This window comes from Castanea sativa, chromosome 3 (genome assembly GCF_040712315.1).
Source record: "Castanea sativa cultivar Marrone di Chiusa Pesio chromosome 3, ASM4071231v1".
Classification (NCBI taxonomy): Eukaryota; Viridiplantae; Streptophyta; class Magnoliopsida; order Fagales; family Fagaceae; genus Castanea; species Castanea sativa.
The window spans coordinates 854,250-869,264 of NC_134015.1; the positions used below are offsets into that span (position 1 = coordinate 854,250).

A 15,015-nucleotide genomic window follows, 5' to 3' on the forward strand; every position below is an offset into this window, starting at 1 on the left:
AAAAGTAATAATAAAAATATAAAATCCTTAATTTCGATGAAAAGAAACTGCAAAATTCTTCCTCCAAGAAACCTCTAATCTATAAGGAAGAGGAGACTTAAGCGTCGTCTTGCTTTTTATGTGAACTATAGCCAGTTACTTTTTGAACCTTCTAGGTACCAATTACGCTCTTTACATTGCAACAATATCATGGAAATAACTCTTTGAACTTTCTAAGAACCATACCGACAATCATTGCTGTCAAACTTTCACATTGCCAAATCTCAAAAGCTTTTATGGAAACCAAAAATGTCTTCGTCGAACATTTAATATTTTAATTAAAAGTTGGAAAATTTATTGTAAAAATAATGAGTGGTGTTTGGTTTGAGTTGTTTTGAGTTATATAACTCAAAACTCATCATCCAAAACTTAAAAAACATGGGCCCACTGAATTTAGAGTTGTTTGGTCTAATTTTTGGGCTTGAATCTTCTTAAAGAGAACAAGCGTCACACATAGGGATGGAGGGAGTCATTGAGAGGGGGAGGGGGGATTTCAATAAATATATTAGCATGTACATATGGACTAATTTTAGTATTTTTTTTGTTCTATAAAATTACACTTTGTCCACCCTTAATAATATCATTGCTTCTTTTAAGAGAATGTTATAGCCACAAACTTTTTAAAAATTGTTGATGTAGCAAATTTTTATTGATTTACATTTGAATACAACACTTACATAATTTTTTAATTATCAATAACCACATCAATAATTTATAAATGCTTAAGGCTCTAGGTTGTGAAATAGGCCTAACAACCATTTTTCCACAATCGATAGCAATTGTTTAAAATCTCCCACCAAAATCACATTGAATCAATAACAACCAACTACCTATGATTTGTTGTGAAAATAAGGTGAAGCATATGACCATCTATTTTGGAAAAAAATTTAATGATTTTTCATTATTAGTAAGTGTCAAATTGGGTTCATGTGTCTTTTTCTTCGAGTCCCATTATGAAAGACAAAGAAAAATAAAAAGAACTATGGTCCAAAATAAATAAAGTTTATAACTTTGTAGTAATAACTGGAGAAATTTCATTTTACTTGTCGGTGAGCTGGAGTCTTGGACAGAAGAGATTAGTGTGAACTGTAATCTGATCAAATCTGGTATGGTCTTCATTGGCCAGAGTTGGCCTCAAGTTTTTTAGATAGTGAATTCCAGGGGATGCTTTGCTCACTGAAACATCTGAATGTAGGACTAACTTTAAAAAAAATCGAGTGCTACTTAATCTATTATAATGTATACCCAAGACTTCAAAATGAATATAAATATGACCGATCTATATTTAGAATGAGTGAGAGATAACCATATGGAAAATATTCATTCTTATGTGCTTGTGTTATTACCATGGTGTACATGGTTAGAAACATTGTACTTTGCATTATATTGTTAATTTAGAACGTTAAGCATGTTTTGGGTGTTGGAAGATGTAATTTTGAAATTTGGAGTTTGGAGTTTGTTTATATATTAGTAATTTGTAACATAGTAGTTATTACCTTTTATAATTAACTTTTGCTAATTTTTTTTCTTTAACACACACACACACACACACACATATATATATATATATATATATATATATATATATATTTAGAATACTAAGTATTTTTAACACACACACAGGGGGAGAGGGGAGAAGGTTCTTTAACATTTCTTGATAATTAAATATAGCCTCTAGCGATTTTTGATCTTCAATTCAATCCTATAGTCCAATTCATGTGATTCTCCCTCTCATCCTATGTAAGAAGTAAGATTTCGATTTTGATAATCTTCGTGCGAACTAATGGTGGACTAAACAAAAGTTGGCCCTTATATTTAAAATAGTGGATTGTAGTGCCTTTAAAAATTTGTAAAGGAATACAATTACAGTGCCTTTACTTTTTCCAACTATGGGTGTTTTCTCAAACAAAAAACACTATTGGTGTTGATTTTACTTTTTAGTCCAGTTAGAGATACCTAGCAATATGTTTAAATTGTGATAGAAGCAATATCATTTTTAAAAGCCTCATCATTAATATTATTTTTATTATTTACTAATTACAACTGGTGACATTAATTGTTTGAAAAAATATTGTAAACCTAGATTGTTTTGGTTTTATTGACTACTATTTTCTTTTGCTACTTAAAGTGGAAGATTAGGTGAATTGGTACCTTCATATGCACAAAGTGCTTAGGGCCCTAAGAGGAAAACGATTTGACCTGCAGAATTGGCAACATATTGTAATTATTTCTTTAAAAAAAAATTAAGGTTATTTATTTATTTTATCAGCTTAATAAATAAAAATAGACCCACTTTTTTATAGGTGCACTTTATTTTTGTTAACTTACAATAAACAATCAAATAAAAGTTTTTTTTTAAAAAAATAATTAAAATGCGCATGAAACATTTTAAACTTTCAAGTGACAATTAATGCTTATTACATTGCAATATCAGGAAAGTTACCCAATGAAACGAAATTCAAAAGAAGTCTCTGAACTTTCTAAGAACCATACTGGCCATTATGGTCAAACATTTCACATTTGAGCTTTCCAAGCAAAATTTCTCTTGCGTAAATTGTCCCCTATAAAAGATTCGAGCTTATAGTGAATTTATGTTTTCTTTTTTAGCAAATAGTGAATTCATGTTGTGAGAGGCGAAAATGACCCACTACTACTATTTAGCAAAAAAAAAAAACTACCTACTATTATTATGGAAATATATTAAAATCTACCACTATTGTGAGAATAACAAATAATAAGCAATAAGTTTAGAATCAACACAAATTTTTACAAAAATATTTTAAAATGTTGAAATAACCGGTCGTCAATATAAATAATAAAATAATATCAATAATAATAATAATCCAAATGAAAACCAATGGAATAAATTTGACCCAAACATTATCAAATGATATAAAAGAAAAAAGAAAAAAAGAAGTCTAGAATAGTACATAGATTAGGCCTGTCCACGGGTCGGTCCGGGTCGGGTTTGTGCCCAACCCGGAACCGACCCGATCCTGTCGGGTTGCAGAACAGAAGACCCGTCGTCGACCGTGAAACACCACGGGTCGAGTCGGATCGGGCTCAGGTAGACGGCGGTCGGATCCAACTTCGACCGAAAAACACAAATCAAGAACCAAACTTGATACAATTTTCACATATCTGGAAGAAAAAAATCTATACTAACGAACAAGTTTACAAAACCAAACACCAGTAGCCACAAATCTAAAGAACACAAACATATTTTCTGAAAACTACAACCTTGACTCGCAGATCGGAGATGTTGAATGGCAGAGATTGCAGATCGACGATGGTGAACGGAAGAGAATCGCAGATCGGTGATGATGGAGGTAGAGAGATCAGCGCAGATCGGCGATGGAGGTTGAGATTTTGGCGCAGATCGGCGATGATGGAGGTTGACAGCGATAGAGGTGAAGTGATGGGGCAGATCGGCGATGATGGAGGTTAACAACGACGGCGCAGATCGGCGATGATGAAGTTGACAGCGATGAGCTCGGCGATGTTGAGATATCAGTGTAGATCAGCAGTACGTGTCGGAGATGTTGAGAGATTGAGAGAGCGAGAGAGAGGCTTGACTGAGAAAGAATGAGAACTGAGAACTATGAGAGCTAACAGGTTATATATCACGGTCGGGTCGGGTAGATCGGGTTTTGGAAGGGAAGACCCGTCACTCGACCCGCCGGAGTCGGTTTGGGATGGCAGGAACCCGCCGCCGACCACCAAACAGTCGGGTCGGACGGCGGACGGGTCGGGTTTGGTCGGTTTGGCCGGGTGGGTCGGGTGCTCGGATTGGTTGGACAGGCCTAACATAGATAATAAAAAAGATTAGGACTTCCTTCCCAAAAAAAAAAAGAAAAAAAGAAAAAAAAGAAAAAAGAAAAAGAAAACCGTGACTTGGGGAAGTGTGGAATAGTGGAGTCAAGTGGGCCATATAACCGAAAGTAGGGCTAGCCTAAAAAGATCAATTGGCTACATCATTTTCCAATTAACTTTCGTTTAACTTTAACGTGGGGACTCAAACTTTAATCTCCTCCTCTTTGGTCTCTTCTTTCATCAACCAGTTGCCATTTGCTCTTTCAGTACTCGTGTTAAACAAACAAATTTCCATTTCCAACTTCTAAACTATGGCTTGGGCTCTTGTTTCTGCTATCAAGGACCAGCTTAGTTCTTTCATTACTTCAGAGTTCACGTTGATTGCTAATGTCAAGGGAGAAGTCCACAAGCTTGAAAGCAAATTCCACACCATCCAGGCAATGCTGAACGATGCAGAGAAACGGCAAGTGAAGGAGGAAGCTGTGAAGCTTTGGTTAGATAAGCTCAAAGACGTATCCTACCTGATGGACGACGTGTTGGATGAGTGGAACACTGCCATGATCAAAGCAGAGATTGAGAAACAACAAAAAGATGATGAAGAAAAAGCTGAAACTAGCAGTGCTGCTAAGAAGAGGAAGGTATGGCTCCCCATCTCAATTCCTAATCTTTTTCAGCATCGTGATATTGGTCATAAGATAAAAGACCTTAATGAAAAATTAGATGAGATTGACAAAGAGGGAGAGAAGTATGAGTTTGTATTGACTAGGGACAATGAAGAAGTAGTTGAGAGACCAAGAACAACTACCTCCTTTGTTGATGTGTCTAAAATATTTGGTCGTGAAAATGTTAAGAATGATCTAGTGGGGATCGTTTTGGGGAAGTGTAGTGAAGCAGAAAGAAGGCCTCGTGTCATCTCTTTAGTGGGCATGGGCGGACTTGGAAAAACTACTCTTGCCCAACTAGCCTACAATGATCCTAGGGTGCAAAACCATTTTGAGATAAAAGTTTGGGTTTGTGTTTCTGATCCTTTTGATCAGTGCAAGTTGGCGAAAGAAATCCTTGAATCCATTGAGGGTCAATCCCCCAATTTGACTACATTGCAGAGTCTATTAGATGGAATTCGTGCTAACATTGCACACAAAAAGTTCTTTCTTGTTTTAGATGATGTGTGGACTGAAGACTATATGATGTGGGAGCCTTTCAAAGTTGCATTCAATTGTGTTGCCCAAAGCAGTAAAATTATAGTCACCACACGAAAAAGCAGAGTTGCGGAGATTATGGGACGTGGGAGCATTATTGATTTGGAGGTATTGTCTGAACATGACTGTTGGTTGATATTTAAAGAAATAGCATTTTTTAATAGGGATCCTAGGCAATGTGATGAACTAGAAGACATTGGCAGGAAAATAGCGAAGAAGTGTAAAGGCTTGCCACTTGCTGCAAAGACTCTAGGAAGTTTAATGCGCTTCAAGAAAGGTAGAGAAGAATGGGAAATGGTTTTGTGTAGTAGTATGTGGGAATCTGAAGATGTTGAAAGAGGTCTTTATGCTTCATTGTTATTGAGTTATTATGATTTATCCTCACCATTGAGACGGTGCTTCTCATTTTGTGCTGTTTTTCCTAAAGATTATGTCTTTTTTAGCGATGAGTTGGTATTTATGTGGATGGCACAAGGATATATCAAGTCAAAGAAAAATGTGGAGATAGAAATCATTGCTAGAGACTACCTTGAAAATTTAGCAATACGTTCATTCTTCCAAGATTTTGAGAGAGATGAGAATAATGGCAAGATAAAAAAATGCAAAATGCATGACATAGTGCATGACTTTGCACAATTAATGTCAAAAGATGTGTGCTTCACAATCAATTCTAAGATAGGGTTGGAAATTGGTTGTAAAACTGCCCGCCATTTGGAGTTAGACATTCCCGAAGTAGCCCAATTTCCTGAGTCCATTTATAGTGCAAAAAATGTGCGCACCCTTATTCTTGTAAATCGAAGTAAATATATGTTGTCTACTTTATTTCAGCATTTTAGATGTTTACGAATATTAACTTTGGAGGATGTTAAAGGTGGTGGTATATCAAAGAATCTTCCAGATGCTGTGGAAAATTTCATACATTTGAGGTATCTCAAATTAGTCAATTATTGTGGAGATGCATTGCCTGAAACCATTTGTAATCTTTGCAATTTACAAATTTTGAATATTATAATTGATGGCGACAGGTTCCAAAAATTGCCACAGAGAATGAGTAAAATGATTAACCTGAGACATTTTAATTTGGATTTCCAATCTTATTATTTTGGTAAAGAAAATGTAAAGTTTCCAAGAGGGTTTGGGAGATTGACTTCTCTAAGAACATTAAGTTGTTTCAGTGTAAATGGTAAGGATGATGGCGAAAGAGGTAAATTGGGAGAATTAAAAAATTTGAACCACCTTCAAGGGACTCTTGCAATATTTGGGTTGGGAGACGAGGTAGATGAATGTGAGGCCATGAATGCACAACTGAAGGAGAAGATAAACCTTCATACTTTGAGGCTAATATTTAGGGAATGGGATGGTGAGGAAACAGTAAGGAAGAAAGATGCATCAGTTCTAAATGCCTTGGAGCCACCTCCTAACTTGGAATATTTACGTATTGAATATTACAAGGCACCGAAAATGATTCCTAATTGGATGACGTCCTTAACCAATTTAAAAGATCTTGTAGTTAACCATTCATGTTTAACGTATTTGCCTCCTTTGGGGAAACTTCCATTCCTCAAATCATTAAAGATGGAGCTTAATAGAAGATTAAAAAAGATAGGGGTTGAATTTATGGGAATAGAAGAATCCGAAAAGAAGGAGAAAGGCGATATAATAATACAACTATTCCCAAAATTGATATCTCTCGAATTTAGGGATTTTAATTTCTGGGAAGAATGGAATGGGATTGAAGAGGAAGAAGAAGACTGTATCAGAAGATTCACTATAATGCCACGTCTTCAAAATTTGAAAATTCACGGGTGCCGTAAGTTAAAGTCGCTGCCGAACTTCCTTCGCACAACTTCATTACAGAAATTGGAGATCGGGGATTGTCCAATTCTGAAGGAACACTGCAAAAGAGGGACAGGAAAGGAGTGGCCCAAGATTTCCCACATTCCTAACATACGGATTGAGTACAAGTATGTGCAAAGAATGTGAGTCTGAGCCAAAGGTAACTTCTTCTGACGCTTCTTCTTTTCCTTCGGCTTCTTCTTTTACTTTCTGCCAAAATTTCCCGTTAGAAAACAAAAAAACGTTGGTTGATGAATTATCTGGTTCTCAGTCATTTGAATTAGGCGATTTATTGTTTAGATTGGGTTATTTTGTGATTGATCTAAAATTGCTTAATAAATATCCAAATGAATTGAATATCCTTAAAAATCTCTTTCATTTGCGTATGAAAACAGATCCAATGCCTACCTATATCTTTCTATTTCATTTACGGTTTCCTATTTATATGGGTTTTCCTCATTTTCTTGGTTTAAGGCTGTGGATATAAGACTAATCTCAAATAACCCATGTGGTTTTCTTTTGGTTCATGTAGAAAGACGATGAACTAAAATGGTCCCTGTGATCTCTGTGTTTTTGGGTTCATTAGTTTTAGCTTCGAATAGAGATTTTTGGATGATGATGATGGTGAAAGATGATTTTTGTCTATACTGTGCGTGTTGGCAAAGTCCATTCTTGGCTTGGTTCGGTGTTTCAAGTCTAAATCTAGTCCTTGGGGCAGTTTTGTATATTGCTGTATTCATATTGCAGTGTGTTGTACGCATCTCATGTTAGCTGTGTTGATTTACTTTGTTATTTATAGATGGCACATGTCAAATGGTCAGGCTCCTTAGATTCAATTGAGGTGCCTGTTCCTATAGAGATGAGTGTCACCCCAAATCCATATGTTTGTGAGTTTGTGTACAGGGTAGGCTGCAAGGTTATAGTACCATTTCTTTGGTACTGTTTTGCATAGACATGGTTATGTATTCAGACTTCCTATGTACTTGGACACCATTTCTTTTGGTATTTTTTTTTTTTTTGGGACCATCTTGTCTATTTATTCAGCCTCCCCCTGCCCCCAATTTTGATTGAAGAAGATCCTCTGTTTTTAAGAGGAGTCGTCTCTTCACTGTGTGCTGCACACTAAGTAAGAGTTGGGGACTCTAGCACTTCATTGCTTTGCATCTTTAGAATCTGAGTAGTTATGCAATTGGGAATAGGGAGTTGTGAGTTTGACATGTAGATATTTTAAACCTTTTGAACAAGTTCTTTCTACACAAACTTTCATAAATATCAAATCTATCTTTTAAAATCCCTAACGACCTGAGCATATGCAAATCCCTATTCCAGTAGGTATTGGTTTGTATAATAAGCTATGTCTCAAATAACTCATATGGTTTTCTTTTGGGCATGTAAATTCAGTAATATGAAGAAGATTTTGATGAAGATGAGGTTGATGAAGGATGACAAAGCACTCCATGACAAAAAAGAGGATGATGAAGCAGAGCACCTATGATCTCTTTGTTTCTGGGTTCATGAATTTTAGCTACACGTTTGGATTTTTGGATGATGATGGTGAAAGATTATTTGCAATGCTTGATTCAGCATGCAAGATTGATAATGAGATCGTGCAAATAGACAGTTGAGGTAACTTCTTCTGCCGCTTCTTCTTCTCCTTTTTTTTTTTTTTTTTTTTTTTTTTTTTTTTTTGCGAAATATAAATTTAAAATTTAAAAAAAAAATCAACTAAAAAATTTTAATTGTCTGTCAAAATTTCACATAGAAAAAAGAAAAAAAATAACTCGCTGGTTGATGAATTTATCTGGTTTAATCTAAATCAGGCGATTTATATTTTATATTATTGTACTACACATAACTAGCATGCATAGCATCTGGTTCCTTAGATTTGTTTAACTGCTCCATAGGTTCTATATATTTGATATCTCTCACATTTTGGTGTTTCAATTACTAGGAAGAATGGAATGGGATTGGAGGAGAAGAAGAGGAAGAAAAAGACTGTATCAAAAGATTCACTAGAATGCCACGTCTTCAAGACTTGGAAATCCTTGTTTGCACAAAGTTCAAGTCGGTGCCGAACTTCCTTTGTACAACTCCATTACAGAAATTGAAGATCTCGACATGTCCAATTCTGGAGGAATGCTTCAAAAGAGGGATAGGAGAGGACTGGCCCAAGATTTCCCACATCCCTAACATCATCATGGATTACAAGTACGTGCAAGGCAATCAAGAATCTATGCCAGAGCCAAGGTAACTTCTTTGGATGCTTCTTCTTCTATTCCTTGAGCTTCTTCTTTTATTTTGCAATATATCAATATTAAATTAATAAAAATTTGCATATAGATAAAACAACTCCAATTGCTCTTGCTAATTTCCTATTGTTATTGACTAATCTGAAATAACTTATATGGTTTTCTTTTGGGCATGTAGGATTTTCAGAGCTATGATGAGGAAGAAGAGGACCTATGATTTTGTATATCTAGGTTCATGATTTTAGCTTCAAGTAGATATTTTTGGATGACAATGGTGAAAGATGATTTATGTGTGTGGGCAAAGTTCATTCTTGGCTTGATTCAGTGATAGAAGTCTAATCCATTCATGGGAAACTTATTCAAACTCTTCTTCTTTTGCTTTGTCTTCTTTATTTATTAGAACTAACTATCAATTAATTATCCTACTTATCTGTCAAAAATTCCCTAAAAAACAAAGAAATACAATTTGTAGCTAAATTTATAAGATTTTGGCCAAAATCTCAAAGACACTGACACCAACAGTTCAATCCTATATTCTCTTTTGTGTGTAATCTCCATAAATTTGTTAAGTGACTCTATTAATTGATTGAGGTTTTGTCCACATTGATCAGACTTCAGTAAAGCTAAACGTAACGTTTTGAAACATGTACTTCTGTAATTGTTAATTCTCAGCTCATGTAAATTTTGAAGCAGTACTATCTTGTGTCCTACTGAATACCAATTTATGTTTTCCACAGTTAAACTTCAAGCTCTAGTTTTTGGCCCATTGTCCATGGATTTGAGTCTGGAAAAGTTCAAAATATTCGTTATAATTTGAATAGAATTGATAATCAAGATTGTGGCATTATCATTTTCATGATGTTAGTTAATTTCCTCTCGCTTGAGCATTTGGAAGTGCCGATGTGGTACCATTTGTTTTATATTATTGGCTGATCCTATGCAATGCATGGTTGCAGTTTTCTAGTTCCCCAATGTGTCACCGGTTGAAAGGTGCTGGTCTCGTTCACAATCCTTGTTTGTGAGTTTATTCAATTTACAAGCAAGAAATAAATTTCAAGAAAAATATTATGATATTAACTTATAGATTTTTTTTTCTGGTATAAAAGACAAGAACTTTTCAGTGTTCATAAATTTAGCTACAAGTTCAGATTTTTGGATGATGATGTGAAAAGGTATTTGCAATTGTGCGTGTGTTAGCAAAGTTCAGCAACAGCTTGATTCGGCATTGCGATTCGACTTAGTAATGGGTAACACCTTCTTCTTCATCATCTTCTTTTATTTAACCAAAATTTCAATTAATTATCCTACTCATCTCTCAAAAATTCCCTCAAAAAGATAATAATCAAAACTTAGGCAGATTAAATTTTAGATTTTGGCCAAACTCACAAAGACACTGACACAAATGGTTCAATCTGGTATGCCCACTATATGCAGCTTTACTAGAATGTGTGGAAAATTCTCTATTTGAAAAGAAAAGAAAAGAAAAAACATAATACCTGAATGAATGTTACTAAAATTTTAACTTGACATGTTCACTTTTCTTTGTAGTCAATCTAATAAGTTGGTGACACATGAAATGAAATCTATGTAATGCTAGTCTTAAGAAGAAAGAGAGGGGCCTCAAGGCTTTAAAATACATTTGTTAATTATCAAGTCTGAAAGTTATAGGTTAGGTAATTGCTATTTATCAAGTTATAAAGAAATATCATATGCTTATTTCTTGTTTTAGAGTCTGAAGTATTTCATTACATGAAAAAGTGTGAAGTACAGGAGGCCCGTTACTAGCAGGAAAGAAGAAGAAACTACTTATACCTTGGCTTTGTTAAATGGATCATTAACTCCTTTACTGTGAGGTATATTGATATTTTCTTCTTAACCATTTGTCTATTTTTCCTTATCATTTTGTCCATTCTTCATAATCTCATGCTAAATATTTAATTCTTTTTGGCTTCATTTGAACCATACATCTGATTCAAATATCTAGGGATGTACATTTTGTGATGAATCAAATTTTCACACATGGATGCTCATTTGAGAAAGGGCCACAGAAGCAGGTCCACCATCATTTCATAATGGAAACTAGGATTTGCATCATGGAACATATCATGTGCAATCCATATTATATGGTGGTAGATGAAAGGTGAGCTAGGTAATTGAGCAGTTTTCAACTCATATAATTTCTGGCCTTATGTTTTAGGTTTGAAATTTGCTTGCTAAGTTTCATGGTTTAGTGTTATACATTTAGGAGATTGATGAATGCAAAAGTGTGTGGATTTCTTGTCTCAGTGATTGAAGAGTTTCGTGTCATGGTAGAGGGGGAAGAGTGTGATGTTTCCACCAGGAATGGAGGGGATGGGATGATAAATGCATGATTTTCTTTTTACCGTTGCTAGTCGCCCAATTTGGAATGACATTCAAAAATGGAAATACCTGAATTAGTCACCAATATGTGCAAGGAAAAAAGAAGAAGATGAAGGCAATGAAGCCATTTTACTATTGTTTGCTCTAGGCAGTTCAATTCTGATTCACCTATAGGTAAATTTATATTCTTTGGATCAAGTAACAATCACAGAACAACATTCTTGGTAGTAAATCAAATTCTTTATTGGTTTGTTGCGACTTCTTTGCTTTCCTATTTCCATCTGTCTCACTCTAGGAGTTTCCTCCACAGTTTGGTTTATTTCCTTCAAGATGTAGGAAACCCTATCAAGAGTACAAGTCTGATTTATTTGGCCTGTGGTTAAAATCTAATATGAAGATATTGCTTAAACATAAAATTTGCAATAGTTGAAATCTAATATGTAAGGTATCTGATTTAATTCTCATTGGTTGTTTAACACTGTTTAATCAGCCTTCAGAAGCACTTTAGCTTACCCTGATATCTTTTCTAACTATTGAAAGAATGTGCCTTAAAGCTGGGATGTAATCTCATATTGATTCGTTTGGAAGCAATTAATTATAACTTGGAGCATTTTATATTTTCTAAGACAATTTTTCATTGCAAACTACTCCGGTATTTCTGTTTGATAATTTTTCATTTGTATCTACATCAGTTTTATTTAATGGGAGTAGACATAGCTCAAGAGCGGCTTTTGTCGTTTATGAGGTAATGTAACTTGTTTACCATTTTATTGGTTTTCTTTTGTTTTTTGTTTTTTTATAGGTTTAAAATTGGAGTTTTTTAAGTTCCCTAAAAGGATTGAACTATTTGATATCAAGAAGAATTTGCTAGAAAATTCTAATTTATATGTTTGAAACTTGTGTTAAACAGTATTCTTCTGTGTAGGGGAGTACCCTCAAAAGCTTTTGCAGCTACAACTCCTAAAACCATTGACAATGTCATATCTAGCTCATCTCCTAGTGTAAATGTTTAAATTTCAAAACAATTTTCTTCTGTTTGTCATTCATGTTTTCAGATCTTAGACAAAGTCTTCTAGTTGTTCCAAATAGCATTCAACCAACAGATTAACATATACCTTGTGGGCAGATTATTTCTGACGGACAAGGAAGATAAGATCAATCTCAAAGATGAAACCCCATCAGGGACGTCAAGAATTCAGTTGAGGAAGGAAATGAACATGATCTTGACACCACCACTCACAACGGAAATCAAGGAAGATGATGCCTCCCAATTATATTATATGGTATATTTTTCCTTTAACTTCCATTTTGTCTGTTTGATTGTCAAATCCATGCTTACTGCTGCTTCTCATTTGAACAGTCTTTGGTAGCTCTGTTTTGTTGTAGGAATTAGGTTTATATTTTCTTTATTATTTTTATGCTCCTCATGTTGCTTATGAGTTAAATAAGTTGCAAGGCATAGTAGAACAGTTTACTGTAGCAATTAGCACTCCGCTTTTGGAGTCTGTCCTAGTAATCACCTTTTTTTATTTAGTGAAAAAAAAAAAAAATTCTGGCTACTACTTTATTTGCTCGTGATGCTCATCCCTTGTTTGTTGCAGACTTTGAAATTCATGTTAGCATGTTATAGCTCCTTGAAATTAAGGTTAGTCTACTGTATATATTCACTTTAGATCATTACATTGATGTCCATTGTGATTAAAAGTAGTATAATTCTAATCATTAAAAAAATTATGCCTTCTTTGCAAACTTCTTACTTCTGATGATGCTTGTTACTTCTAATCATTACATTCCTTGCTTTGCAATAGACCTCTGAGGACAGAGAAAGGATGTTCGATGAGTGCTTGGGGATGCGATCATGGATTTTGAACTGCCAAGGGAAGTAAGTTTTTCCTTTTTACTAACTAATATTTCCAATGACCTAATTTTCTCGAATTTCTCCTTCATTATTCCTCTGCTGGCTTTATAGTCTTATGGCTTTCTTTACATTAATCTGTTGGGTATGGTTGTCACTCATGATTCAGATCACAGAAGAAGCTCATTAATCTAGTAGCCAGCAAGTGTTTGAAGTTATAAGCATGGAGAATGGTGTAGTGTGCTACAGTGTTGAGTTTTATAGCGATGAACATCTTTTGACCTCAGATTTCATATATTGAGGCCTTAATGTCATCTATTTTCTCCTCAACATCAGGGTTATTACACTGAAGGTTTGCATTTTTCTTTCCTTTGTTTTTTTTAACTTCTCATAATTAAGGTGCTTTTCTTTTAGCCTTTTTAAGTTATCTAGGAGGTATATTTGTGAGTGTAATCCTCATTATGTAGTTCTATATGATTCCAATAAAATAACTCAACATCATTCCACCATGTGTTTATCTAAGTTTTAAATCATAGTCAACAAATTGGAAGTTACTGGGATTAAGAGGTCTAGTCAAAGCTTACATTTTCCATATTGTTGTCTTCCAATTGCTGATTTTATCTCAGTCACGCACTGTTTGGAATTTTGCTAAACCTCTGGCATCAATTAAATATAATGCTACAGTGCAATAATGGTTATGTCCAGCACACACAGAAATTTACTACGATATTCAGTATGGTGGTGTACTAATTGAGAATTTGCTAGAATTTGTGGGTGGGAAATCAAAACACCATATTGATCTTGCGATGGGTTTGAGCTTTAGACTATAATAAGGAAATAGAAGAGAAGTTTGCTGAATATTTTTAATTGATAGAATCATTTTCATGTGAAAGTAAAATATTTCGTTTGATTTTCCATAATAAACCTGTTGAAAATTTTTATTTCTCAAGCTTTGCTTTTGTATTTTCTGCCCTTTGTCCTGAAGCTACAACCCTCTTTGTTAAACCTATGCAGTCTAAACTTATTGGAGAAGTGTAGCTTATGCTGGTGAAAATCATTAAGCAATGATGCATCTCATATAGCCATGTCTTACATGTTGGTGCGAGATAGCTAATTGAAAAGGCTCCATATGCAGAACGGAAAAGTTCTATATATCAAAACAACAAAGCTCTGTTCTCTCCTCCCCGAAGCATTGTCCTTGTTTACAAAGTCATGGACACAAAAAGGCTTACAGATGAGGCTCCAATCAACATTTCGAATCTAACATATCATGGATGTCAAGAAGAAACAGTGTCAAGCTGTGACATGTGAATAGGAGACAACTGGCTTTATCTATATCTGTAAATTCTTCTTTCCATGTCCTTTTGTTGTTTGAATGTGAATGACTGCTTATCAAGTTTGTCATTATAGGGACGTGATTTCAAAAGTTCTATATCAAAACAACAAAGCTCTGTTCTCTCCTCCCCAAAGCATTGTCCTTGTTTACAAAGTCATGGACACAAAAAGGCTTACAGATGAGGCTCCAATCAACATTTCGAATCTAACATATCATGGATGTCAAGAAGAAACAATGTCAAGCTGTGACATGTGAATAGGAGACAACTGGCTTTATCTATATCTGTAAATTCTTCTTTCCATGTCCTTTTGTTGTTTGAATGTGAAT

The 15,015-nt window shown here is 34.7% G+C and overlaps 2 protein-coding genes across 15 annotated transcripts; both read left to right on the forward strand.

The window, feature by feature from the left end:
- Positions 1 to 3,949: 3,949 nt before the first annotated feature.
- On the forward strand, positions 3,950 to 8,323 carry LOC142629724 (putative disease resistance protein RGA4). Its single transcript, XM_075803764.1, has 2 exons — positions 3,950 to 7,047; positions 8,289 to 8,323. Exon 1 carries the CDS (start codon positions 4,164 to 4,166, stop codon positions 7,032 to 7,034), a length of 2,871 nt encoding a protein of 956 aa, XP_075659879.1. The 5' UTR covers positions 3,950 to 4,163; the 3' UTR covers positions 7,035 to 7,047; positions 8,289 to 8,323.
- Positions 8,324 to 10,091: 1,768 nt separating this feature from the next.
- On the forward strand, positions 10,092 to 14,772 carry LOC142629362 (uncharacterized). 14 transcript variants are annotated; one of them, XM_075803344.1, is made up of 10 exons: positions 10,092 to 10,383; positions 10,895 to 10,989; positions 11,121 to 11,276; positions 11,423 to 11,671; positions 12,190 to 12,242; positions 12,423 to 12,498; positions 12,624 to 12,780; positions 13,306 to 13,379; positions 13,522 to 13,704; positions 14,367 to 14,772. In XM_075803344.1, exons 6-9 carry the CDS (start codon positions 12,473 to 12,475, stop codon positions 13,571 to 13,573), a joined length of 309 nt encoding a protein of 102 aa, XP_075659459.1. In that variant the 5' UTR covers positions 10,092 to 10,383; positions 10,895 to 10,989; positions 11,121 to 11,276; positions 11,423 to 11,671; positions 12,190 to 12,242; positions 12,423 to 12,472; the 3' UTR covers positions 13,574 to 13,704; positions 14,367 to 14,772. The 14 variants fall into 14 exon arrangements, 10 of the variants coding, with proteins under 10 accessions (XP_075659459.1, XP_075659452.1, XP_075659451.1 ...); XR_012843041.1 differs by adding an exon at positions 13,099 to 13,142 and having other exon boundaries at positions 10,237 to 10,989; positions 12,408 to 12,780; XR_012843040.1 differs by adding an exon at positions 13,099 to 13,142 and having other exon boundaries at positions 10,237 to 10,989; positions 12,423 to 12,780.
- Positions 14,773 to 15,015: the final 243 nt, after the last annotated feature.

Coding starts and splice junctions, on each gene's coding strand:
- LOC142629724 (XM_075803764.1), top strand. CDS start 4,164: ATGGCTTGGGCTCTTGTTTCTGCTATCAAGGACCAGCTTAGTTCTTTC.
- LOC142629362 (XM_075803336.1), top strand. CDS start 11,137: ATGAATCAAATTTTCACACATGGATGCTCATTTGAGAAAGGGCCACAG. Junction 11,277..12,623: donor TATATGGTGGTAGATGAAAG/GTGAGCTAGGTA, acceptor CCTTGTGGGCAG/ATTATTTCTGACGGACAAGG. Junction 12,781..13,305: donor CCTCCCAATTATATTATATG/GTATATTTTTCC, acceptor GCTTTGCAATAG/ACCTCTGAGGACAGAGAAAG.